At 41.6% G+C, this 26,711-nt stretch overlaps 1 protein-coding gene across 5 annotated transcripts in view; it reads left to right on the plus strand.

The window, feature by feature from the left end:
• The window catches only part of mprip (myosin phosphatase Rho interacting protein), a 44,431-nt gene that overhangs the window by 4,386 nt on the left and 13,334 nt on the right, over window positions 1-26,711 (plus strand). For all 5 annotated transcript variants that reach the window (XM_034861289.1, XM_034861290.1, XM_034861288.1 and 2 more), the window contains exons 2-15: window positions 2,365-2,442; window positions 2,736-2,801; window positions 13,701-13,852; window positions 13,941-14,025; window positions 14,124-14,295; window positions 14,855-15,281; window positions 16,093-16,219; window positions 17,161-17,265; window positions 19,133-19,189; window positions 19,732-19,800; window positions 19,881-19,970; window positions 21,397-21,506; window positions 22,596-23,160; window positions 23,863-24,000. In XM_034861289.1, coding sequence (XP_034717180.1) covers window positions 2,365-2,442; window positions 2,736-2,801; window positions 13,701-13,852; window positions 13,941-14,025; window positions 14,124-14,295; window positions 14,855-15,281; window positions 16,093-16,219; window positions 17,161-17,265; window positions 19,133-19,189; window positions 19,732-19,800; window positions 19,881-19,970; window positions 21,397-21,506; window positions 22,596-23,160; window positions 23,863-24,000 — 2,241 coding nt within the window. The remainder of the gene's footprint in view (window positions 1-2,364; window positions 2,443-2,735; window positions 2,802-13,700; window positions 13,853-13,940; window positions 14,026-14,123; window positions 14,296-14,854; window positions 15,282-16,092; window positions 16,220-17,160; window positions 17,266-19,132; window positions 19,190-19,731; window positions 19,801-19,880; window positions 19,971-21,396; window positions 21,507-22,595; window positions 23,161-23,862; window positions 24,001-26,711) is intronic.

Below are 26,711 nucleotides of genomic sequence, written 5' to 3' on the forward strand. Positions count from 1 at the left end.
TATACCAACAGTAAAATATGGTGGTGGTAGTGTGATGGTCTGGAGCTGTTTTGCTGCTTCAGGACCTGGAAGACTTGCAGTGACAAAAGGAACTATGAATTCTGCTGTCTACCAAGAGATCCTGAAGGAGAATGTCCAACCATCTGTTCATGTACTCAAGCTGAAACGAACTTGGGTTCTGCAGCAGGACAATGATCCTAAACACACCAGCAAGTCCACCACCGAATGGCTGAAGAAAAACAAAATGAAGACTTTGGAGTGGCCTAGCCAAAGTCCTGACCTGAATCCTATTGAGATGTTGTGGTGTGACCTTAAAAAGGCCGTTCATGCTCGAAAACCCTCTAATGTAAGTGAATTAGGACAATTCTGCAAAGATGGGTGGGCCAAAATTCCTCCAGGACGCTGTAAAAGCCTCATTGCACGTTATCGCAAACGCTTGGTTGCAGTTGTTGCTGCTAAGGGGGGCCCAACCAGTTATTAGGTTTAGGGGACAATCACTTTTTCACACAGGGCCATGATGGTTTGGATTTCTTTTCACCTTTAATAATAAACACCTTCATTTACAAATTGCATTTTGTGTTTACTTGTGTTGTCCTTGACTATTGTTTAAATTGGTTTGATGTTCCGAAACACTTAAGTGTGACAAACATGCAAAGGAACAGGAAATGAGGAGGGGGCAAACACTTTTTCACACCACTGTAAGTAGCATCGCGTACCCGTCTCATCGTCTTCATTTGGCGTTGACTCCAGCTGGTGGTGAAGAAGTTTCTCCGTCTTTAGCGGCCGCGTCACTTTTTAGAGCTTTTCCCCTTTCCAGTCCCGCCTTCCCCACAGACTGAAGTGTACAAGGTGACGGTTTGTTTGTTTACTCAACACGGCGTCGCCGGAGTCAAAACACGGCACATCATAATAACCAGACTGCACTGATGGAGAACAGTGGGCTGCAAGAATTAATAATAAAGAGTGGGCTGCTAGTCCAGGCAGCCTAGGGACAGCATCAATGATACATTTTAACTTCCTGTTTTCAACCCAGTACGATGACTGAATGGCAAACAAAAAACAGACCGGCCTCCCAGGAAGTCTCTCGGTGCTCCCGATTAGCCAATCAATTCGGGCCTGGAACGGAGTGTAACGAGTTGACTTTTTTTCTTTTAGTTCATGTGCGAACAGAGTTTTTATTCCCCTTCAAGTTTCAAATCTGCTGTTTTCACTTGATCACATGAACTGTTTGAGAAAAGTGATCAGGGTATCTGGGAGATGTGGTTGAATGCAGGAATGGGATGAAGGATGCAGGCAGTCTTGGTCTCCGTGGGATCAACTGTGGGATACAGGCAGGTATGTGATGGAGCTTGGAGTGGGAGAGAGGAAGTGTGGGGTTGGGAAATCAGAGTAGAGTTTCCCAGCGGCTGCTGCTCGACATCCCACCATGTTGTGTAAGGATACACAGCTGAGTCAAACTTTACAAAGCCTATAGTTTTAACACATACCAAATGTTCCAGTCCTGTTACTGACTGAAATCTGTTCTCGGTTGTTTTGCAATACTTCCTTAAGTTACTGCAATCGTGTTTGTGTAAATGTGTAAGCAAATGCAGGGATGTGTTCTTGCTCCTTGCTTTGGAGGACATAAGAACATATGATTGAAATCGTTGGTCATCTTCTGCCAAATGACCAGACTGATTTGGATTTATGTTGGTCACAACATGCAACGTATTAATTTGAATGGTTTCTGCTCATCAATACGGCCTTTATAGGCACATCCATACAGGTTCAAACAAGACACGCAGTGACATGGAGCAGTAGCAATCATCATTAATAGAGAGGAAACAGCCCACCTGCTGCCCAATGGGAGTAGCCTCTATGGTTTTATGTCTTTAGAACTATTCTGCCACGGTTAAACTGATGAAGTATGTAGTTGAACAACTCTAGAAGGTGAATCTTGTAAGTAGATTCATTTTGTTTCAAGTACGCAACTAGTAGGAGTGCAACGGACTGCAAAATTCTCGGTTCGGATTGGATCGTGCTTTTGAGTCACGGGTCGGATCAATTTTCGGATCAGCACAAAAAAGGGGGGACTTTAAATGATTTATCTAAAAAGGAAATGACAATAACTACGAAAAATAACTTATTTCACCAGTAAACAAACCATAGAGGAGGAAAGGGTATTTTATAACACTTTTGAATTCTAGAGGATCTACTAGTAGTAATAATAATAATAATAATAATAATAATAGAAGCGATATCTGGACGCCATACGTCTTTCTTCTCTCTCTCTCATATCTACATACTCTCTCTCCTTCCTATCCCCCTCGGTTGTAATGATTACCTACATTGCTCTTTTTTTCTCTTCCCTTCTTTCTTTTACAGGCTAAACCTATTTATGGTGGATGGCTATGCTTGGCCCCTGAGGGAACTGACTTTGACAATCCAATGCAGAGATCCCGGGTAAGAGCATGTATTATAGGCCTGTTTGTTCACTAAATGGGTGCACACTCAAATATGCTGATACCTCCCCTTAATTCACAGAAATGTACTGTAGCAGGAATACTAGTCCACAGCACCATTCACTGTCCCTACAGCCCCTTCTGAAATAATGAAAAGTGAGGCTGAACACTAATGCTGACTTGTTTTTGGTCTGTTGAGAAAGAGCAATGTGTCTGTCTTTTTGTGTCTTAAAAGCACCTCCTAAGGATCAAAATCCGGATTTTCTCATTGCATGTATTTATTTCTCCTGACAGAAATGGCAACGGCGATTCTTTGTGTTGTACGAACATGGCTGTCTGCGTTTTGCACTGGATGAATCGGTAAGGAATGCATCTTCTACTGTTCAGACTCCTCTACTTCCATGCTGCTACGAATACATACTACTGAAACCAATGCCTGGGCTATTAATTTTTCTTGGTTCATAGTTAGAACATAGGCTGCTGGTTGGTATTCTTTATGGTTTGTGCTTGTTATCTCCTCACTTTCCCAATTTGAGGCGTTTCTCATAGTGTTTTAGCTTAACGCGCTCATATTCTGCTAATTTTCAGGTTCAGAATTGTAGTTTGAGGTTGTATCAGAAAAGGTTTACATGATTTCATTTTCAAAAAACACCATATTTTTGTGTGTCTCTTAGGTCTCTGTTTAGCAACAGAGTGAGACATCTAACTTCTCTATCTTTCTTGGGAGTTACACATGCTCAGTAGCTAGGTAAGGTTACATCAGCTAGATAACTCTTTGATATGTTTAGCCACCTCGTCTTGCCTAGTGACGTAGAAAGCCGTGCAGATTTTGAACAGCTCACCTGGAGACTGAAGGCAGAGGACATTCAGAAACCGGATCTCACTCAAAACAGAGTGGATAGTTTTTTTTTTTTTTTTTTTACTTTGCATGCGTGTGGAAGCACCAGAGACACAAAATTACACTTTAAAATAAAAAAAATGTCATAGTCTGGGGACTTGAAACCCATTTTTTTTCGCCGTGTGTGATCATTTCATCAAAAAACCTGTGTCTGAGATGCAGGATGGAAACGAAAGTATCACTCAAGTTAAGTGTTTCATCTATTGTGCGGTGTATAGTGTGTTCTTAGGTCTGCCTAGGAATATGACTAAGATAATGCAAGCATACCTGGGGGCAGTGGACAAAATCACAAGGGTAAAAAGTCAGCAGTCACTAGAAACATTCCCATCTAGCTCATAGAGGGGCACTAAAGGTAGGGTTTTTCTAAAAGAGTGGAACTAGTGCTGCAGAAATCATTTCACAGATAATATGCAAAATATGTTGCCTTTTGAATCTGATAGCACCCCCAAAGCCATATGTTGTAAGGAGATTACTCAATGAGCATTGTGCAGTGAAAAAGGTCTGAGAACCACAGAGGTAAGGGCTAGGAAGTCAACTCTTGGTGCCCACTGTAAGCCTCTGTTTATGGTGGTAGTGACACGGGTGACCAAACCCATAAGGCTGATCAGGCTGGAGATTAGACCGCTAGTGTGTGTAAACAGTGGGGACCACACACTACCAGCCAGCCTGCCAGAAACACCCGGGCCTTTTCTTTCGCATGTGTTGTAAAGGAGAAACCTCTATGGATAGTTTCTTCTAAATAAGCTACACTCCACAGGATGGCAACAGTTTTTGACAAGTGGTGTAACGGGCCATAGTTGATCCGTGCTCCAAACGGATCAACACACTCGGTTCGGAATGCATGTGAACAGCGGATTAATTTCAAAGTTTAACCATGATAATACCCATAATTATAGTGTAAAATACATTTTTTTCTGTTGCTGGTACTTAAAGTAAGCTGACAGATCTCTATGGAGGGTTGCCGTGAAAACAGACAGGCAGTGCAACATTCAGCTGAAAGCAGTTGAATGCTCACATGGACGCATCAGTGGCAGTTGGTATTCAAGAATATGGGGATTTGAGCCGGCTACATAGGGCCAACGGATCAGCAGCAGTTGGTAGTTGAGTTACCCAGAACCCCGGTTCTAATATAACAACGTACCTAAACAACCGGTATCTACCAGACGGAATAACAATAAGTATTTTGGCTGCTCTCTGATGCTCCGAAATAGACGTTAGCGGCAACAGAAGCATCGCTGCATGTCCCGCTAGTTAACACCTGCGTTGCAGCAGGTAACCTTAATGTTAATCTACCATTAGCTAGTAGCTGGGTTAAACACTGTTAAAATGCTGACAGCTAAACAGTGTAAAAGTGTGACTATATTTCAGAATTCCAACACCGCGACGTACAAAAGTCCGCAGCTTGAGACACAAACTAGCACTATCACTGCCGTTGTCGGAAAACAACACAGACAGGACTAAATGGTGCGTTTACTTGAAACTGGTAAACCTCTAATTCAAAGTTAGTGTAAAATACGATGAGCTGACTTTATAATATCCAGACATGCCCCTGTTTATTAGCCATTTTGAATCACATTTGGTAATTCCCTTTGTGTTGTCAGTGATGACAATGGGAGGAAACGTAGTTGTGTTTGTGTGTGTTTCCACTGTTTAACGCGTTTCCAGTGACTCCCAGGCGGGTGTGCAGTTGTGTTTTTCCTCTCATTGTAACAGCGATTCCAAAACCGTCTGCCCGATTGTCCTTTGGTCTTTTCATGTGCTCCACAAGGCAGGAAAACTGGGTCAAAGGCTTTGTTCTGGGTAGGAACTTTCCAAAACCTCTGAGCTGATAAGAAAACATTAATGGTCTTGATGTCATCAAGCCCCTCATTGTTTACCTAATGGCTCGAGCCACCAGTGGAGGGAGATATTATTAGTTGGTTTACTTTCATATAACCCATTTGATCCTCACATTATCTCAATTTTATTGCTGTTCATCAACAGACCCTTTATACAAAAAGGTTCCTACCATATGGTACAAGCAGAAGAATATTTTGTTATTTTCGGCCTGCTATTGAAGCTGGGGGAGGCTGCTTAGTTCAAGTGGTCTGAGAGAAAACTAGACTTTAGTAAATCTAGCCGTCTCACGTGACTTTGGCACTGCCTGCTGCTGCCATATGAACGAGAGAGAGCAAAACGTGGCGGTTGAGAAGGTAGTTTAGCTACTGCTAAATGAAGTTCATGTTTTCTGTAGCTTACTTAATAAGTACTAAATAAAAAAGCACATGCAATGTAGGTAAAAGTAACATTTTGTGGTTCTAAGAGGGAGTAATGTGCAGGACTATTATGGGCTGGGAACAGTGACATCCTGGAGAAATCTTCCAGGCAGTCGTTTCAAGGTTGTACTTTAGCCTTTTGCGATAATTTTGGTGGCAGATGTTGTTAACCCTTTTAGGAGTAGAATACATTAGTCATGTATTAAAAATTAATATCTTAACACGTTTAATTTAATTTAAGCATGCCATAATATTTATTTCTAATTTTCACTAGCCAATGTGTCAAATATGTAAAATATGTGATTTTTTTCCCCCTCCGAATTATGTAAATTAGTCTTAATAAAACTTAAAGTACTCAGTCACAGCTGTTAACATTCCAGAGGGCAGAGAGCAAACCCCACCTCCCATATTTGCATTTCTATTCACATGCCGATTAGTTAGTATTGCGGTGTGGGCTAGTAAGTCACACTGGATGACTTCATGGCAAACCAGATCAAATGCCAGGCTGGCATTTTGCCCGTCACCATCTTGGTATTTTGGAGCCAGAAGTGACCATTTTCGATAAGAGGGCAGAGTTGGGGAGGATGACGTGGTTAAGCGAGTGTTGTGGATGGTTCAGCTTAGTGCTGGCCGCACGGGCGCCAGTTTGGATTGAAGTGTTCTGGGGACAGAGACGCATTTGCAAGGGATTTCCAAGTGCTGGGTACGCTACAATGACACATTTACTTTCTTTTTTCGCGCAGGTCATGTTTTGAAAGATGCTATCCTGTAGCTTACTAATGTAAATTAATAAAAACATGGTTTATTGTACCTAATCAATGATCCACGATCACCAGATCTCATATTGCGCAGGATCCGCGGCCTCTGTGGCACGCAACAGCGGGGGAACGAAACACCACACGCCGGCCACAACAACGGGACGGTTACGGTTAGGAAGAGAATTATGCGGATAGGAACTGCAACCCACGGGACGCGGTCCAGGGTCTCCTGGGTGAAAGTCCTGTGTTGTTTGACCCATCCACCCAGGCTGATTCATGCTGATGTGAGAGGAAGAAATCATAAAGAAAGTAATCGTTATCAAGGTAATAAGTTCAGTTAATCGTGATTTAATTTTAGGTCATATTGTTCCGCCCTATGACATAGTCTGCCATTTTCCCCCTAATAGACAGCAGGGTGCTATCTGAAGCAGTGACGTCTCAAAGCAAAACTATTTTCACCACAGCAAAAGGAAAGATGCTCTCCCATCTAAGCAGCATTCCTCCTCCAATGCCCTTATTTGGTGAACTCCAGTGAGCTCGCAGCCCCAGGACCACAGAGAGCAGGAGAAAGGGAGCCATAGGCCCTGAAAACCACATAGAAAACCTCAGATATGCCCTAGACCTAGACATTCCACACACGGCCTGCCACAGCAAGCACCCAGCTCTTCTAATGCTGGTAATGTATCAGATAGTTAAATAGTTAGAGGACTAGTTTAGCATGTTCATCCCTGTTGCATATATGGCTAAGGCAATTGAAATGAAAAATGTCAATAGATAGCTAGAAAGATAGGCTGTTTTTTTCTAGAACTAGGGCGTATAGTGAGACCACCCTGAAAGCTTTAAGGTTAAAGGTTCAATGACCATGAGAACATTTTAAAGGAGACGTCAGCTAGAGACCCCTTTGGTCCAGAGCTGCTTCTGTCACCCATGTTTCAGACATAATAATCCACTGTTGTTTGAGTATTTCCATCATGGCGGTGTCAGGAGAAGACTGGCTCTTCCTGTCTGTTAAATTGGCCATGTTATGCTCATGTTCAGGTTCATAATTGTACTTGGAGGTTGTACCAGAACAGGTTTACATGGTTTAATTTTCACAAAAACATCATATTTTTTGTTGTACTGCACATTGCTGCAGGTCCTCCTTTGGTCCTCCTGTGCGTTGAGCTCTTCGTTTTACAGTGGCTTGAGAAAGTTTACACACCCATGCTAAGGTTGATTTAAAAAGAGGGGTAAAAAACATCTTTTGGAAATTGATCTTAATGCCTTTAATTAAAAAAATAACATAGGAAGATCCAACCTTTTAAAGACACCAATTCCCCATCTTTGTGAATGAATAATGTATGGTAAATAAATAAATGTTCTTCCTTAAAATACAGGGGCATAAGTATACTCACCCCTATGTTAAATTCCCATAGAGGCAGGCATATTTTTATTATTAAAGGCCAGTTATTTCATGCATTGAGATGATCTTATGAAAAGTACCCCATGCCAATCTCTATGCTCAGCAAGGCCCACTGACGTTAAAAACATCTGTTGCCAAGAAATATGAATGCTAATTATAAATAATTACAACGTTCTGTATTAAACAGCAACAGTCATGCAAAGTGGATACACATCCACTTTTGACTAACCTTCCTCGTCACGTAAAGTGCTACAAAATGTACCCTTAAAGACCTATACAAACACAATTAGCCTAGTTTCAAATGTGTTGTCTGTCATGTTTACTTTTACTATTGTACAAAAACGTATCATCATTTCAAATCATCGCCTTGATCTAATTATTTGTAATTAATTACATTATAGAGGCCAATCATTTCTATGATTTCTGACAACACCATTTGTTTCATACATACAAGTTTAACAAATACAAATACTTCATCTATCAAGATCTGCATTTTGCAGTAATGTTGCCTCCTCAGGTATTATTCACTCTAAATGAGTTGCTTATTTTGATTATTAGGTTGTTACACAAATGCAACAGGTTCCTGTCCCACCAACCTGCATGGTTTAGCACCCTGGCCTAGAGGGTTTTACGTTTTATCAAATGTAGTAAAGGTTATAGAAATAGAACACTCTAAACATACGTAATACCAAAATGTATAGATACACACTATAATGTCTGATCCTGTCCAAACAGGCGCTTCAGGCACCTTGCCTATTGCAGCTTTGTCAGCTGGTGCTGGGGCTACTTGGGAAGGGGTGTTAGGGTGGTAATCCCGTACTTTAAGTAACAAATAGTGACACTTATACTGTATATATTGTATGTGTCACTATTTGTTAAGTGTTTTTCGTTAACGTTAACACTACTTGTGCACATTCAAAGTGTCACTATCCATGTTTCGTTATTTTTTTGAATAAAAATAAAAGTAGTTTACAACTTACTTGGGCCTGCTATTACTGGCCTTGCAGTAAAAGCAGACCCAAGTAGGGTTTTGTTTCCTGAACACAACCCTGAGTACTGGGTGTCCTGCAGATGTTGTGGCTCGCTCGCTGTCTGCATTTTCATTGTAGTGCATGGCGGCAAGGTACAACCTACAAAAATACAATTGCTAAATGAAGTGACCAAACAATTTTGATGCCATACGTATAAGCCATTAGGCAGTAGCTGTGGTGTACAATCTTACTGAATGTATTATTAATTGTATTACCTGCAAAGCATGCCCATGAAAGGGAAAACCACTTTCTTGGGTGTGAAGTACAAGATCAAACTGTGTAAAAGCCTTCAGGGATGATGTTTGGTAGTGGTGGCTCAGCTTCTCCACATCTTTGACAACCCTCTTATCGACTAGGATTTTTTCCACTTTGTGGAGCAAACCATTGACCCTGAAGTAACATTAAAAAAACGTTTATTAAAATTGCAGCCCGTTAAAACAGTAATTACACCAATAATTTTGCTTTACAAAGGACATTTGAGGTGATGTTAAGGGTTTTTGTTATTAAAGGGATATTTTACCGTTGGAAAGATTACTATATGTTTAAATTGGGTCACTTATGTAGTAGAAATGTGAAAAAAATAGGCCGACAGTGAGGCACTCAACTCAAGTGTGTTCTATTGTCATTTCAACTATATACTGTACATGAAACAATGTAGCTCAAGTGGTGTTAAACATTTAAAATATACTGTAAAAAAACAATATTATATTTTAAAAAAATGCGTAGTATTTCAAGTATTCCGTCTGTAATAAAGTTTCCTGTTGACCGGGGTCTCACCCTGGGTGTAATTCAATGTAGAACCGCCACTGTTCATGCTGCATTTACAGGTTCTTTGGAAAGTGAACTATTGCATGGTCTGCTACAAAAACAATTAAGATTTCAACGTGGGAATTACCTTTGTAAAGACGTTTCCCTTTTTTTTTAGCATAAAGTAATTCACTTCTCTCCTTAGGGTTGTTTTCTTAGTTTAATTAAGGTGTGTTTTGTGTCATGTCAACCAGAGGGAAAACTCAAGAGCAGTCTGTGAGAAAGTTGTTGATTTTATTAATATACCATTGCAAAGCTAAGAATAGCAAGCGCCATAGAAGGCCGACACAATTGGAGGACATGGAATCGGCCTAGTTGTGTAGAAGTCAAACCCATGACAATTATTTGTGTTTGAATGGTAGCCTTGGCAGATAAATCTCCTTTGTTTTGGTGCAAGTAGTAGTGGGCAGTTTCTAGGCAACAAGTGGCTTTAATACTCTCAGGACCAGCTAGGATTAAAGGATACGTACTTGATAGTCAGCACATTAAATATAGCAGCAAACACATATTTTCTATGTAATATAGTATGTGTATAGTGGATTAATGGCGTGATGAGCAAATAATGAAGTAGGGCTTGTGCAATTAATTGAAATTTTAATCGTGATTACGATTTTGGCCCCTAACCATGAAGAGTAATAGAGACAATTAAGTCAGAATTACATGTAATTACCTCAGATGAGACTGCTGCTGTCTAATTTTTCGGTGGATGTAAATTCCGATGCTACTGACACTGGAGTGTGTGTTAGCCTGTCGACAATAGCAAACAAGGCACATTGTTGTTGTTATTATTGCTAACAGAGTCGGAGAAGGACCGCATGCATTTCTCGGTTCCGAATTATGAACGTGAAGTCCTTTTTATAGATGTCATCATAACCCTGGAGATTTTTTGGGGGGATTTTTTTGCCATCTGACTTAAGCTTTTCTCTCTGTTATTACCAGTGTGGCATTTCTCCATGGAGAGCTTTTCCTACCAGAGACAGCTTTCACCTTAGTGGAAGCAATGTCGTCAGGAATGTTTAGAGAGAGAGATGTCAATGACCATAACCTTGGAACGTTCGACCTTTGGAGATAATCCAGCATTTGCCCCTTATTGTGTTGGTTTCCGCCACATGCTGAGTAAGCCATAGTTACAAAGACAACACCGTTTTTTAGTCCCTCTGTCCTGGGGGTTGTCAGCATGAATGTTAAAATCACCATCACAATCAAATTAAATACAGTTTATAGACAGTAGTTCATCAAATAAATTCACCAAATGAGGTTCCCACTGTATTTAGGTGGCCTGTAGATATTTAAGGACACACTGTAGCTCTAGAGAAGGAACACAGCTGAAGAGCCTCATATTAAAAAGAAGCTAACTTTAGCTAAAATGTAAAAGATATTCCCTCCAAAGACCGGACGTATAATAAACAGAGTATAAGTGGGTTAAAAGCTTTGAAAAAGAGCTATTACTGGTAATAAATAACTGAAGTGCATAATATACTGTATATCCTATAGTCTCCTGCTTTTTCTCCACACTTAAACTACTGAATATATGGTACCATTCTCCTCTTATCAGATATCTCTGTTATTGATGTGACCATGTTTTTCCACAGTACATCGTTCCACACAGTTCCACCCGACTACTTATTCTCAATCATGATCGTTTCTCTCTAGTGGAGAAAAATTCTTCCACAGCGTCTTAACTTTTAAAGTGCGACACAGTGTAATTGCCATATTTGGCAGCCCCTGGGGGTTTTACAGGCAGATCTTAATGAAGCTGGATCTGGGTTCAGTGGCCTTAAAAGGAGCTGCAACAGGACCCAGCACCTGATTTACATCTGTAGAAGCAAACCCTGAGAACAGAGTTGCAGAATTCATAGCAGACATAAAGATAGTTGGAAAGGAAGTTTAGGATATTTCTTTGCTCTGATGTTTAACGAGACAATAAGTTACCAAGTTTTAATGTCAATGTGTTAATTATCCTGACATACATAGCATACAGGAATCATAGATCAGCATATTGTTAAATATGTATATCTACCTAGATATTGAGATTTGTCCGTGTTATAAGAGAAGCACTTCTGTGTCCTAGCTGGTTTACAAAACATACGCACCTCTACCTTCTTCACTGACAATGCGGCTTTAGTCCGGCAACCCATTGCTGCAATCTCCCCTTTTCGCTCAGAGTGTGCTACACCCGAAAGGATTTGCCGAGTTACCATGGTGATCTGGTGATAAAAATGGAGTGTCCATACAGTACGGTCTCAGTGTGCCCAAAAACCGGTCTCTTGAAAAGGGAGGCTTTGGAAATGAGGGATTGGAAGAGACTTTTGCCGCATTTCTACTGAATGGTACGGCTCGACAGGTCTTCTTCTCCATTTGGTTTTCCACTGCCGATGGTACCCCCTTAGTGTAGGCAGGATTTTGAACTGCTCACCGTTCAAACTGTTGTGACATCATCAAAGCAACACTCACTGAATCCTTCTATCGGCAACCAGAGGAACATCTCCACGTCAACTGAACAAAGTGGTGTACAGTATAGTTATAGCAGTCCTAAAAACGTCCGAGTCCGTCCAGTCCAGACATGCCTGAAGATCCGCCACAGCTTCACTGGTCCACTTCGTAGATGTCCTCACAACAGGTTTATAAAGTTTTAATTTCTGCCTGGAATCAGGTGGACCGTGGTCATGGTCTGAGTGTCCCAGTGCAGTGCGAAGGACTGCGTGATATGCACTGCTGACGTTTGTGTAACAGTGATCCAAAATATTCTCCTCTCTGGTCGGACAATAAATGAACTGTCTTTACCTTTAGTTTAAGTCAATAACATAGGAATCTGGGTTATTCTGCTCCACACACAGAATGTAAAATGGAACGTAAACACCAGCCAGAATAAATGAAGCAAACTCACAGGGGGAGTAAAAAGGTGTCCATTTGATAAAGAAAGTGTCCAGACCAATAGAACAGTGCTGTTGGATCGTCCATCATAAGATGTACATTGTACATGCTTTGTACATTTTTGAATGACCCGACCCGGGATAAGCAGACAAAGATGGATGGATTTTTTGGGGTTTCAAGTCATGTCAGCTTTATTGTCAATTTCTTCACATATACTAGACACGCAGAGAAATTAAAAGCTTGTTTCTCACCATCCCACAGTGAAGAAGACAAAAGAAAATGTACAACAAATAAGACAAGACATTCCTACTACAAGAGAAAAAAAGTGCTCAATAGGACATTTTTTTAACACCATGACAGTAAAAGGCAACAATATTACAAGACAACAAGAGAAAAACACAAGGATGTTATTTCCACTTTTAAATGTAGGTTATCTGCTTCAGCAGGGTTTCCCGCAGCACTTACATAATTCAAAAGCAAATGTACATGAACAATATCCTCCGTGTTACTCTGTCCTGTTTTCTCCCTTTCATTTCAAACGCCAGCCTCCCTTCTCTGCAGTATGCTTTAAAAATAAAAAATAAACGTGCCATGAACTGGAAAAAAAATTAGTTTTTACAATGGGACAGGGCTCAACATTAAGGCTTGTCCCCTTGTCTGGGACACTTGGTGGAAGAGAAATTTACTTGCCCCACTGGCCCTGGATAAGTTCAAACTCAAACAAAATAAAATGCCAATTTACTTAAAATTAAAACTTAAAATCAAGTGGGGTCAAATTTTGGTAAGAGAGCGCACAAGCGCGAGCATATCTGACGTCTCTGCATCTTGACAGAGAGCAAAGCTTGGATTGCCGACGCACACACACACACACGCATGCACGCACGCATGGATGCATGCATGCACACACACACGCAGAGCTGTGGTGCTGACGGAGCAAAATAACGTCTACTTTGTTGCAGTGGGTTGCGGCACATGCCGGTAAAGCAGTTGCAAGTGGGTTTACACCTCAAAACTCCACGCAGACAGCGTGTGTTATATGTGTTACAAGCAGGCACCACTGTGTTCACTATGCCCTACTGCCTGACTGACAGGCTGAGATTGTCAGCCCTACCACCTAACTAACACATTTTCTGCAGGAAACCCTGTTAGGCATTCCAGTTTTCATTTAATCCAAAGTTTAAATTATGCTGTATAAACTAATACACAGACTAATATCATGTTGTGTCTCCTCTAGCCAAGCACACTGCCTCAGGGCACGGTGAACATGAACCACTGTACAGACGTCATAGACGCAGAGCCCAAGACGGGCCAGAAGAACTCCCTGTGCATCATCACCCCGGACCAGGAGTACTTCATCAGAGGAGAGAATAAAGAGATAATCAATGGGTTAGTTATCCTGATGTGTCTGCTGATCGGTGGGTACAGTAGTCTGCGCACACACAAAAATGGCAAACCCACTCTCCTTTGTCTCCAGGTGGAGCGAACAGCTAGTGGTATACCCCCGGACCAACAAACAGAACCAGAAGAAGAAACGCAAGGTGGAGCCTACAACCTCTCAGGTAATACTCCTTTCACAGTACACAAAGGTATTTGACACAGCTTGAAATGATATTTCACCTTTCTTACGTCTTTGATTTTGACTGTTTCATGTGTCCAGGAACCAGGTCCAGCCAAGGTAGCAGTGACCGGCTCTGGTATCCCAGAGGCGGAGCTGGTTCCAGATTCAAGCTCCATTATCTGGCAGGAGGAGCTGAACCAGAGAGAGGCTGAGGGGGCTGCTGTCTGGACCCCTGCTGACCTGCCTCCAGGATCACCGCTGGCCCCCGCAGGTACGGAGACAAATACAATTTTTGTGTAGAGGAACTCTATGTAGTGTTTATAAACTTGTTCATACCAGGAAAGGAAATGAACTAACAATGTAAATAAAGTACTTAATCAAGCCCCTTTGAATATTCTGAAATATTTCAATCTTCGTGTGCTAAAAAGGCCAATAAGTTCTTGTAGATGGCAATACATATTCTCATTTTATTTTTCATATTCTCATGGTATAACAATTTTTCAATACTGTATCCTACATTGTGGATAATTAAACTATATACAGTATCATATGCTGAAGTATATATCTGGAGTGTTACAGATTAAAAGAAAAAATGACAAGAACCCTACACAACCGAAAACCGTGATACCTTGACCCCCCCTTGATTATAATATTGTTATTTTTTTGGTCACGATTGTAGTGAAAATCTGATCTTGTGATATATATTTTGAATGTTTTAGAGGTATTGGTGGTAAAAAAAATGTGTCACAGTAAAGATAATAACACCGTAAAGTAAAGTCTAGGATTTTTGTTTAAGAGGTTCTCCGGGGTCTTCTGTTTCTCTTGTCTAGGTGACTGTGCACCCCAGGGCTCCGACGCAGGCTCAGTGAATGGGGACGAGGTTGACCGGGGAAGCCTGGTGCTGCATGGCTCTGCGCCCCAGCCCCCCAGTGACCTGCTCTCCCCGACAGGCTCATGCTCCAGTCTGGGGGGCGTCCCGCGGTGCCTCTCCCCAACTCCCAGTGACCCGTTCCCTTCAGGCAGCTCTCTGCTCTCTAACGGCTCCCACATCAGCGGCTCCGTCAGCTCTCTGGATTCGGACGCCAGCGGCAGCACCGACGGCCACCCGGCCAGCCAGAGGGGCAGCCACTCCCACAGCCACCACGACACGCCTCGATCCCGAAGGATGGAGGCAGAGGCCAGGAAGGCGGAGAAGAGGAGCCGGTTTAAGAGCCCCGACAGGCAGGACAGGGAGGCCGTCCTCAGCCCCGAGAGGAGGTCAGTGTCTGGTTCTTTAGTCTCCTGCTGTTGTTCCATAACAGTGTTCAGCCATAACATTGTTTCCAGTCACTAGGGGTCACACGCTCAGTTTGATGACATTTGTAAAATAGCGTGGAATCAGGGGAGTTGCAATCATCAGCTTCTCCTGGTTTAGATTCCTTCAGTGTTTATAACGTGAGCCAAATTATCAGCAGAGCTCTCCTCCTCTTCAAAACAAACAGACCAGGGGATTAAAACTGGTATAACACAATGAAATGAGTGATGAAATCCACTTTGAAAGCAGAATAACAAGAACCGTATACAACCGAAAACTGTTAACCTAAAACCGTGACACGAGCCAAACCGTGGGTTTGTTTCATGTTCCATATCTGAAGAGGCCTAAAAGCCTTGTCATATTTGCCAATTCAATTCTTCATTCATTTCTTCCTAATTCTTAAAGCTTAAACTGTGAAATCTTCACAAACAGGGCTAAGCGATTAAAGGGTGAAAATAAATTTGGTAACAGTTTTATTAGGGGTAACACCAACAGTTAATCATAAAACATTCAGCCGATTGTTCTGCTTATTGTTTAGACGTACACTAAATCAAACATCATCAGAAAATATCAAGAGCAACACAATGTCTTCATTGTTGATCCCTCATGTGAGACCATTTCTTCTCAAATGCTTTCAGTCCAATTACCACGTACGGATATGGTGCTTGGATAAAAAAATGAAGAAGACTGATGTACAGGAACAAATTCAAAATAATGGATTGATATTTGTTTCTGTGTGTTTGTGTGTGTGTCCGTGTTTCCGTTGATTTGCAGTCGCTCTGGTGTTATTGAGAAGTTGGAGGCCTTGGATCTGGAGAACCCGGAAAAAATGGAGGTGGAGGACTTGGGGCTAAGTGGAGCCAGACAGGGCCGTAGTGAGCACAGACGCTTTCACAGAGAGGTAAGAATGTGTGTGTGTGAATATGTAAGTGTGTGTGTGTGTGTGTGTGTGTGTGTGTGTGTGTGTGTGTGTGTGTGTGTGTGTGTGTGTGTGTGTGTGTGTGTGAATATGTGATCCAGTGTCACATTGCGCAGCAGTTTTTTTTTTTAAAGATATGGTGTAATGATGTGTAAACAGTTTTTTTTAAACCTCAGAGTGCAGAGCAGATGTGGCTTGGCATTGCAACAACCTCCGAGTTTTTTTTTTTTTTTTCTGTCCCAGCATCTCCCCTTTTCCCTTCACCCTCACCCTTCTTCTCTGCCTCTCTCCGTCCTGTCTTTGTTTTCGTTGTTGGTCAAGGGTCAGCAGCGTGCGCTGTATTCCTTTCCATTTTCCATTCTGTGGTGGGATTCCCCTTGTGACTATGCTTCCCTTTCCCACCCTGGCCCTCTGCGCTCGGCTAGAACCACTCCAAACCTTAGAGAGTGCCACAGTCAAACACTGTTAAACACTCAGGTTTTTTATTCTGGCCTCAGATCTTTGTTAGTCATGCACAGATAAATATACTGCATGAGGATAAAGATGCCAAGACTTCTTGTGTATTGCATTTGCACACACAAGCCATCATTCACTTTTACTGTTGCTTACAAACAATTCAGAGAGATTTAAAGTTGGCAAGTTTAGCCTAATGTTGTCAGTGTGTTTTTAGTTTTCCTTCTATTTGATCAGTGTTGTGCAGAGTTGATACTCCCAAAACACGTGGATTGACAAAGAAGCAAGGAGTTGTTATTTCCACTGCACCTTAAATCCCACCCAAACGACCAAATTAGATTCTGTGTCCCATATGTTCACATAGAAAAACGGCATTCTTTTGTATTTTTATTTTATGGTGTATATTTTTTTTAGAACTCATTTCAAAGGTATGGAAGCAATGTAGAAAAACGTGCATGTGTGTTGTTTAGGAGCGGAGGCATGACGTGGGTCAGGGTCTGGATTTTCCCTCCACCCTGCCCCCTCTGAGGAGAACCAAGTCCCTGGACCGAAGGACCACCGAGTCCGTCATGACGGTGAGTTTATACTCTTCTCTTGCTTTTGTAAAACAGCTGTGTGTGTGTGTGTGTGTGTGTGTGTCAGTGTGAGGAGGAACCCATCATTTGAGACTAAATTACTCATATTCCTCTGTGAGGAGCTTCGGTTAAGTGTGTGTGTTTGTGTGTGTTACACAAAGCCGATTTTGGGCCGCAAGGTAATGTTATGGCATTTCTGCTTGAAAAAAATAAAATTTTAAGAAATTGTGACATTTTTTTTTTTTGTCAAACAAATTATCAACTGATCGTTTCAGCTGTACACCAGGGTAACATCTACACACCAGGCTGCTGGTTGTGTCCCACAATGCTGCTAGAAAACCTGCAGCTGAGCTACACACAAACTAGTGCACTTTTATAGGAGATTGTTGGATGTAGCAAGATGCAGCTGATATAGCTCATGATAATGTTTGGGTTTAAATTTGTTCCGATTGTTTGTACATTAACCAACACTGGTTATTAAATTTCCCACTGATGGCCAGTGTGTCTCTGGTCTCGCAAAACCTTTCCTGTTCTGCTAAGCTGTAGGCTCCTGGGTCAGGATCAGTTCTAGGTTCTAGGCTGGGAGATGGGTTACTGGGGCAGAGAGGCATGACAGCTTTGATTAGAAAGCTTTACTAGGGACATTGCTAATGGAGGAAATGGAGCATGTATGAGACACAGATACAGTATGTACTGCAGCATTATGAGTTTTTCCTAATGTTTTTTTGGCCATGGTGTGGTGGTGCGAGGGTCTGGATGTTGTAGGCCAAACCTCCATGCTGCGAGGGGCAGTGCAGCCCTCTTCTCTCTCTCTACTCTCAAGGTTATACTCCTCATTCTGCTCCCTCTGTGTGCAGTTTTTGCCTGCTGCGTGTATTCATTGCACCCATCTTGTGTTGTGTGTATATTTCTGTTAGCCAGAGAAACGAGCGTATATCACAGCCACTGCTTCCTGAGGTCACCGTTCACGTGTGTTTCTTTCACCGTGTGGAATCACAGTATTAAGCACTGGGTTCTGCTATGTCAGCTGGAGTAGCAGGCAGACAGTGGCCAGTGGACCGCATTTAGACAATATCACATGATATCTTCCAAATTTGTCTTTGATCCATGGGTAGGGTCAACTTCTACCCTCGGCTGACTGAGTGAGCATGTGTTTTTTCTGCTCTTAATTTTTTTTTTTAGAAGTACAATATGATTTTGTACTTGTAATTGGGCATATTGCATACAGTGTGCCATTTAGGAATTGTTTCAGGCTGCTTTTCAGGCTGCTTTATTTTGCTATATTGTAAGGCAAGTGATGGTAATCTACTGCAACACTTTCAGAAAGGAAAAAGGTTTGTATTTGATTGCTTCTGATTAGGGGTGGGAAACACCAGACGCCTCCCGATATCATAACAATACACAAAATACACGATACACAATACAATATTATTGCGCTTTTAAACATGTTGCAATATTCTGTGATGTATTGCAATTTCGTACCTTTTTTTCCAACTTCTAAGTTTTTCCAAATTCAAATGACAAAGGAAAACTTTGTCAAAATCTGTTTTATCTAAAAAGATACATTACTTGTACGTTGTTCATCTCACTTCAATTCTTTTGCTGAAAAATGGGATTGCATATATAACACATACTGTATATAATAAAAGATCCAGTCTTGGCAACTGTGTATCGATACAGTATTAAAAATGTCGCGATACTATGCTGTATTGATTTTTTTCTTTTCTTCCCCACCCCTACTTCTGATGACATATTGCATGTTATTTAATACCCAAAGATATTTTTCTGTACTATATCCAACTGCAGATGTGTGTGTTTTTTTTTTGTTTTTGTTTTTTTAATGTTTTCAACATTTCTTTTTTTCTAGCCGGACTTATTAAACTTCAAGAAAGGTTGGATGGTAAAGCTGGATGAGCAAAGCCAGGTAAAAAATGAACTGTTAATCTGCCTTTGTCTGTTAAAAGTACTAATAAAAAAGATAAAAATTAAAATGTTCTCTTATTGCCAAATACAGTAAAAATAAATCATTATTTTTGTACAAGGAAAATCTGTATCTTCCTCCAAATGATCCACACACATTGACACGGTGCAATACATAGACTTTTAGTTTCAGCATTTTCACGAAGTTTCTTTATGAGAAAAAAAAAAAGTAATTTCGAATAAAGTCAAAAGCCATTTCAAACAGCATCTGCACTATCCACCTAAAGCCCTCTTGAATGTCTGACATTCCACGCCCTTTACAGGGGTGTGGTCACACTTTGATGTTGTATCTTCAATTGACTTGACAGACTAGGGTGGAGCCAGAGGGCTTTCAAGTACATCTTAATATGATATACAGAGGCAAAATCTGTGCTATTATAGAGCAGGTTTCATTGACCACTACTACTTTTATATATCTTATTATATTATTATGCTCTGTGGATGTGAGTGGCTGCTGTACAGAACTCTCTTTTTGTCATGTTGTAGTGGAAGAAATATTGGTTTGTTTTGACGGATCACAGCCTGAGATACTACAAGGATTCCATTGCAGAGGAGGTAAGCATATTATTTTATCTTAATACTTTTTTCATGGTAAACAGTTTTATTTCATGTGTCTCACCTTTGTCTCACCTCAGGCTTCGGACCTGGATGGTGAGATGGACCTGTCCACTTGCTACAATGTCACTGAATACCAGGCTCAACGCAACTATGGTTTCCAAATACATGTACGTAAGAGGCTTTTGCCTTGTGATGTTTTTCCTATAAAATGTTCTTTTTATATATACTCTTTCATTTGACTAGATATAACAATGTTATGCTGGACAACGACGGAATATTAACCCATCATTGGCCAAACAGCATGCAGGGTTTTTCGGGGTTGAGAAGGGGCCTATTCGAGGTGATGTTAAATATACAGTAGTCCTGTAAGGGATAACATCTACGGTTTTGGCATGCATGTACATCACGGATTATTTGCAAATTTAACCAGCTTGTTCAAGGTGTCTGGGCAATGCCAATGAAGCGGTGGCATGTGGTGTTCATGCATACTATGGCATGGCTCACATCAGGTGTTAAAACCACAGTTCCAAAACACAGGATTTGACTACTATTTAACTCAACAACGAGAAGTTTTCACAGGTTATGAACATTTTTCAGTTTAATAGTGATAGACGGCAGACAGCAGTCGGAGCTCCTGCAGAAGGCTCAGAGCACTGTGCCCGTCAGCAGCGGGCCCCGGGGTGGCCTTTTTACTACTATGTCTTTTCCACCAAGGCTAACCTGGTGCTGGTTCTGGGCTGGTGCTATTGCAAGTTTGGTGCTGGTTCTACTCACCAGTTATCTAAGAACCAGCTGGTTTTTCCACAGCCTGAGAACTAGCAGACCGTTGGTTTCCTCCACTGACCCTGGTTGTTTTGGTTTCCCATCCATGTCCAAAGCTAACATTAACAGCTCTCTGTGGTTTAACAGCTGACCGGGGTTTTAAAAGATGGCGGCCAGAAGATTTTGTTTTTTGAACGTCATGGTAGCCCCTCTCCCAGCACCTGACGTAACCGGTTCTCATCTCTAGACCAGCGCTAAGTTGGTGCTGACTGGAACCCCTGTTCTTGGCCCAATGCCAGGTTTATTTTTGTGGAAAAGCAAAGAACCGGTTTGATATTTAGCACTGACTCCGAACCAGCACCAGAACTGCCTTGGTGGAAAAGACATATAAGAGATTCTGACTCTAAGATCCCATTAACGCTAGTTTAGGAACCCACTTAGCTTCGCCTCCGTAGTTGTTGGCCAACACAGATTCTCCAGAAGGGAAAACTCTCTCCTTGGCCTGATGTTCTCTTCGCCTAATCTGCTTCTCTTGTTGCTTTAGAATAAAATAACCAGATTTTTGGACAATCCTTCAAATATGAAATACCTGAGAAGTAAAGTACTTAAACATATGAATAGAAAAATCAAATAAAGCAGTTCCACATGTCTCTATGTTGAACGGATAGCTACTACAACAAAATGGCAAAGTAGCCAAATGTATATAATCTCATGGCATACACTGTCAAAACACCCTCTAAACAAAAACAGAAAATGAAGAATTATTTAATGCAGGTCAGTTGTATTACAATACAACAGGGTTTATATTTTACGTTGCTTTTAAATGTTTAGACCCAGGAGGGAGTGCACACTCTGTCGGCCATGACAGCAGGAATACGCAGGAACTGGATCCAGGCAGTCATGAAGAACGTCAGACCCTCCACTGCCCCTGATGTGGCAAGGTCAGTACAACTATGTCAGCACTGCTGCACACATTTCTTAACCATAATGACAAATAATTATCCTCTGGTTTAAGCTGGAAACGCGATTAACCCTTTTGCGCTGGCATCATGTTGTGTTACGGCTCCGCATACGGCATCACCGCTCTGTCACGTCTTCACAACGTCTACTACTACTCTTTCCAACATTATTTTATTTTCAAGCATATTGGGGGAAAACATGTACTGCTCATTTATGGTTGAAATGGTCTCTCTTTTATAGACTATGTAGTGTCATAAACAAACCAGAAAAACTAGTTTTAAAATTAAACTAATAAAGGCAGCATTCAATACTACAATTTTCAATTTTTTAAATAAATTATTATTATTAAATAGGTGTTATATACATTCCAGGGCTTGACATTAAGCTTTTTTTAGCCGGGTTGAGATGTCCAATTCTTTAGCCATTATATACTCAGCTCAAAGCCACCAGACTTCAATAAAAGTAATTTTACCTCACTGATCGGAACCAAATTGAACGCCAGCCCAAAATAGCCTCAGTACACAACTAAGTAAGCTGCTGGGGGCCAGCAACGGCAGAGAGGCAGTGGGGAAATACCACATAGGACCACAACATTTTCACATATAACTCGGTGAATTGGATGTGAAAAGGTTTGGCTCCATATGCTGTTCCCCCACTGCCTCTCGGCTGATGCTGGCCTTTTTGTACTTCTAGGTACTTTAGCTGAACGTGTCGCTGAGCCTCAGCTCTCACTCTCAGGACCACATTTGTTTTTCACTTGTCCGTTGGGATAACTGCATAAGGCGTTCTGCTTGTCAGAACAGAGGGATTACTGGCCCCATTCAAGCGTTAATTTCAAGCCCTGTATTCAAAAGTAAATTCCACAACACTAGTTTCCCCAGCAAAAATAGACAGGGAAAACAAAGTTGAGTGGGGAAAAACCCACTGGTGGACTTCAGCCAAATGCCAGCAGATTGTCTCTGGCAGGTGCAACACAAGGAGTCTGTGATATCAAGACCAGCTTTTGGGACATGGACAGTGAGCATTTTGAAGCTAAAACTTAATTGCCTGAATTTGTTATTGACTTTCAGCTCAACTGAGGATTATGGCTCCTCTTCTTTAGAAGGTCTGCTTAGGCCAGACATCACGCAGGACTCTCTATCCTCTGAGGCCTCATCTGTGGAGAGAGAATCCACACCAGGTGTCACAAAGAGCCGGGCACGTGACCGCAGAAGAGAAGGCCGCTCTAAGACCTTCGACTGGGCAGAGTTTAGACCCATTGCTCAGGCTCTGGCTCAGCAGCGGGCTCAAGAGGCCGAGAGTCTCCAGCTAGACCTGGTCGAGCTGGAGCGCAGTCGGAGGAGAGAGGAGAGGCGGAAAAGGTACGAGTCTGTGACTAGCTCACAAGTGGAGCAAACACCCGTTAAAGAAGCGGGGAGGACAGACTGTGAGAGTGGAGAGGGAGTCGAACAAACCGATTCATTAGCTCCCACGTCTCTGGAGAAGCAGCAGAGGGTGGAGGAGGTGATCGAACAACACTGGCAACGGGTTGAGAAGACACCCCTACGGGAGGAGAGGAGGGTGCCTTTGCCTGCCACAGTGCAATCCAGAGAGGCTGTTGAGCTGGAGCAGCTACTGGTGAATTACAAACAAGGGGTATGTTTAGTTATTTAATATCAACTTCAGTAGGTGCACACACAGCAAATTGCAAACCAGGTTAACAATAGGCAGTACATGATCCAAAGGATATTGAGTCTCTCATAACGGGACTACATTTTCTTTTATCACGACAGCACATTGGGTTGGTTCCAGTTTTTACTGTGCAGGGCGACACCATTATTAACCCTTGTGCTGTCCTTGGGTCAAATTTGACCCATTTTCAGTTTTTTCATCACAAAAAAATGGGCCTTTGAAATAAGCTGAAAATTTCAACATTAGAAATATCAAATAACTTTGGAAAAAACATTTAAAAAAAGCACCCACAACATTGAAAAAGTGACAAAAATGTCAGAAAAGCGATAACGTTTTTCCATGGTTGACGGGAAGACAACACAAGGATTAAGACAAGTTTAATTCTCCTGCTTCTCTTGCGGGAACCAATCACAAACTGCCTTATCGACCTGGCGCGCTATTGGCGGGTTTGCTGCTCTGCTCTGCAGTAAATGTGTGTGTATGTCCGTGTGGATGTCCGTTTGTGTGTCTTTGTCCTGAGGGCACGGGTTAGATGCAGCCCCAAGGAGGTCCTACTTTCAAATCTTGCTAACTCTTCAACATTACCAAACTTGCCTTTAATATTTCACAAAGTTGATACCTTTTAAATTCTTAACTACACAAAATCTTCCCCTGGTGCTCCTGCAGATAGAGGACCTGAAGGCACAGTTGGAGAGCTGCCACCAGCAGCTCCTTGACCCAAACAAGCACAAGCAGGATCTGGAGCTCCAGCTGAGAATCGCTCTGGAAAGAGAGCAGGACACCCGGACAGGTTACATTTCTCCGGTGAGTTCTAGTCTCGGTGTGCAGCTGCATTGCTCTGAATGTGACTCTGCTATGATGGGACATCCTGTTCTAGATTTCCTGCAATTTGTCAATTGAGCAATGTTTTTGCCTCCATTTTGTAACATTCTTTGCATGTTTTATTATAATGTAAGAAAACATCAAACAAACTGACAACAAAGCAACACAATGGCTACAGATATGTGCCTTTGCATGAGTTCATTGCATGTAAAAACAAAAACCCCCAAAACATTCACATCTTATTACTACATTGGCTTCTACTTGTTAATCTCCTATCTGTGTGTCATATATGAACTCATGCTCGCAGTTCATTTTGGACCAAGGAACATAAGTTTTGTGGTTGATGATGTGACTTTTTGAGGATTATTTCACTCTTCATGACAAAGAATTTCAAAAAAAAGGTTCTTCATATGAGATTTTGAGCATTAGTTCTGCAGCGAACAACTATTTGCTATGTAAAGATGAAGTGGCTGTGCATGCATGTTAGTGCAAGTGAGTCCATTCCTACTCTGAAACTGTTGCTTGTCCCTCGTGTTATACAAAGAGACTTAGGGCACTTTTAGATTGTTGGACTTGGTGTGCTTAAGGGCATGGCAGGCTTCCAACATTGTTTCATTTTTCAATTGGTTAGGTTAGTCTTTACTTACTGTCAAGTGCACCAATCTTAAACAAATGTCAGGCTGTGAAAACAGTCTAGTTAAACATGCTATCACTTTCCTAGTATTTGAGAAGAAGGCAAGCTATGAGCAGCTGACAATGAGTAAAGAGAAGCGTGATGAAAGGGCGAGATTATGATGTGTTACACAGGCGAGGAGCATAGGGTCATTATTGGGTGGCAGTAGCTCAGTCTGTAGGGAGTTGGGTTGGGAACCAGAGGGCCGCTGGTATAAATCCCCCATACGGACCAAAGTATGGTGGTAGACTGGTAGCTGGAGAGGTGCCAGTTCACCCCCTGGTGCTCTTGAGCAAGACACCAAATCCCTAACTGCTCGGGGTGCTTGTCCATTGACAGCTGCAGCCCCCTCATGCTGACATCTCTCCATTAGTGCATGTATAGGTACCTAGCATGTATATTTCGGGCCTGTGCATAATGTGTATTCTAACAGAGTGGGAACATTTCTCTTGATGAGATTAACAAAAGTATAGATTCTTGATAGAATGAGCTTGAAACATGAAACTTGGGGGAATAACTGGAAATGGTGTGCATGTACTGGACAAGGTCCGCCTAGAAAACTTTCCCCCATTTTGAATTTTTTGAAAAACACAATTTTGAGATCCCCAATCATCACAAAACTCAGATAAGGGCCCCAGATGTACCCAGACAGTTTTATATACATTCGCCACTAGGGGGGCACTATAAGCAGAAGATAGGTGAGTGGCATTACACACATTTTACTATAAATATCATAGTCATTGTCCAATCATCACAAATCTCTCAGGATATGTCTTCAGGAGTACCTGAACCACGGCCTGAAATTTTCATTCAAATTCAACACCAGGGGGTGCTATGAATGCAAACAAACTGCAAGTGATATAACACCAATCGGGCTTTAAATGACTAAATGTCCAATCAACACAAAACTCCCAGGAAATGTCAACATAATGACCTCACACATACACAGCAAGTCTCATACAAATTGACCACTAGGGGGGCACTTTAAATGCACAATAACTGGACGTGGCATGGCTCAAATCAAGGTTTGAGCTTGGAATCGCCGCTTGGGCCTTTTAATAGCGATTATTTTTTTGTTGGTCATCTGTTTTTCTCACATTCCCGTTGGAGCTGGTCTGAGCTACATATCACACTGAATTGAAAATAAATGTTTTTTGACAAATCAGTTGTAGGCATTTTAGACAGAGTGCTATGTTTGTCCAATCGTTACTAAGCTTGCAGCCTTTGTTGGACCACGTGTGAAATTACTTTGAAGTTGCTATAGAGAAAAAAGGTTTGAACCCCGAACGATATAACGATATAATAGTCAAGATGCGCGTTCACTTGCTTGCCTAGTGTACTTACCTTTACCGACACTAAAAATTGTTCACAAAAGGGTAACTTTTATTTATTAAGTAATTGTTTATCTCGTTTTGTTCAGGGGCCGCTTTCTGTTTCAAATAGGAACAATGTGTCCATTGCACTTAGTAACATTTACATACTTGGTGATTTAATTTTAGCCTTATTCTTTGTAAGGCTGTAACTAAAACATTTTCATTGTTGATTAATCTGTCATGAATCGGTTAGTTGTTTGGTCTGAAAGGTCAGAGAATGGTGCAAAAATGTCCAATGAAATCCTCAAGGGTCTTGTTTTGTCCTCAACTCAAAGATGTTCAGTTTACTGTCATAGAGGAGTGAAGAAACTAGAAATCTGAGCTGGAAGCGGGAATCCGAGAGTTTTGAATGACTCAAACTGATTAATCGATTATCAAAATAGTTGACGATTCATTTGATTGTAGACAACTAATTGATTCATTTTTGCAGCTGTAATTCTTGCAGCTTGGCTGAAAATAGTTGATCTCTGTATTTTTTGAATTTAGAGTGATTGTACCCTCCATGGTCACTGGCACGTTAGCTTTACTTGCTAAAATGTTTGGCTCAACATGTATGAATGATAACTTCTTTGCTTGTTTTCTAATTATTTGCATGGATGCCAGATTCTCATCCTCTATTAACTGCTACAAACCATCCATTTGTTGTT

The sequence above is a fragment of the Etheostoma cragini genome, chromosome 21 (assembly GCF_013103735.1).
Source record: "Etheostoma cragini isolate CJK2018 chromosome 21, CSU_Ecrag_1.0, whole genome shotgun sequence".
Classification (NCBI taxonomy): domain Eukaryota; kingdom Metazoa; phylum Chordata; class Actinopteri; order Perciformes; family Percidae; genus Etheostoma; species Etheostoma cragini.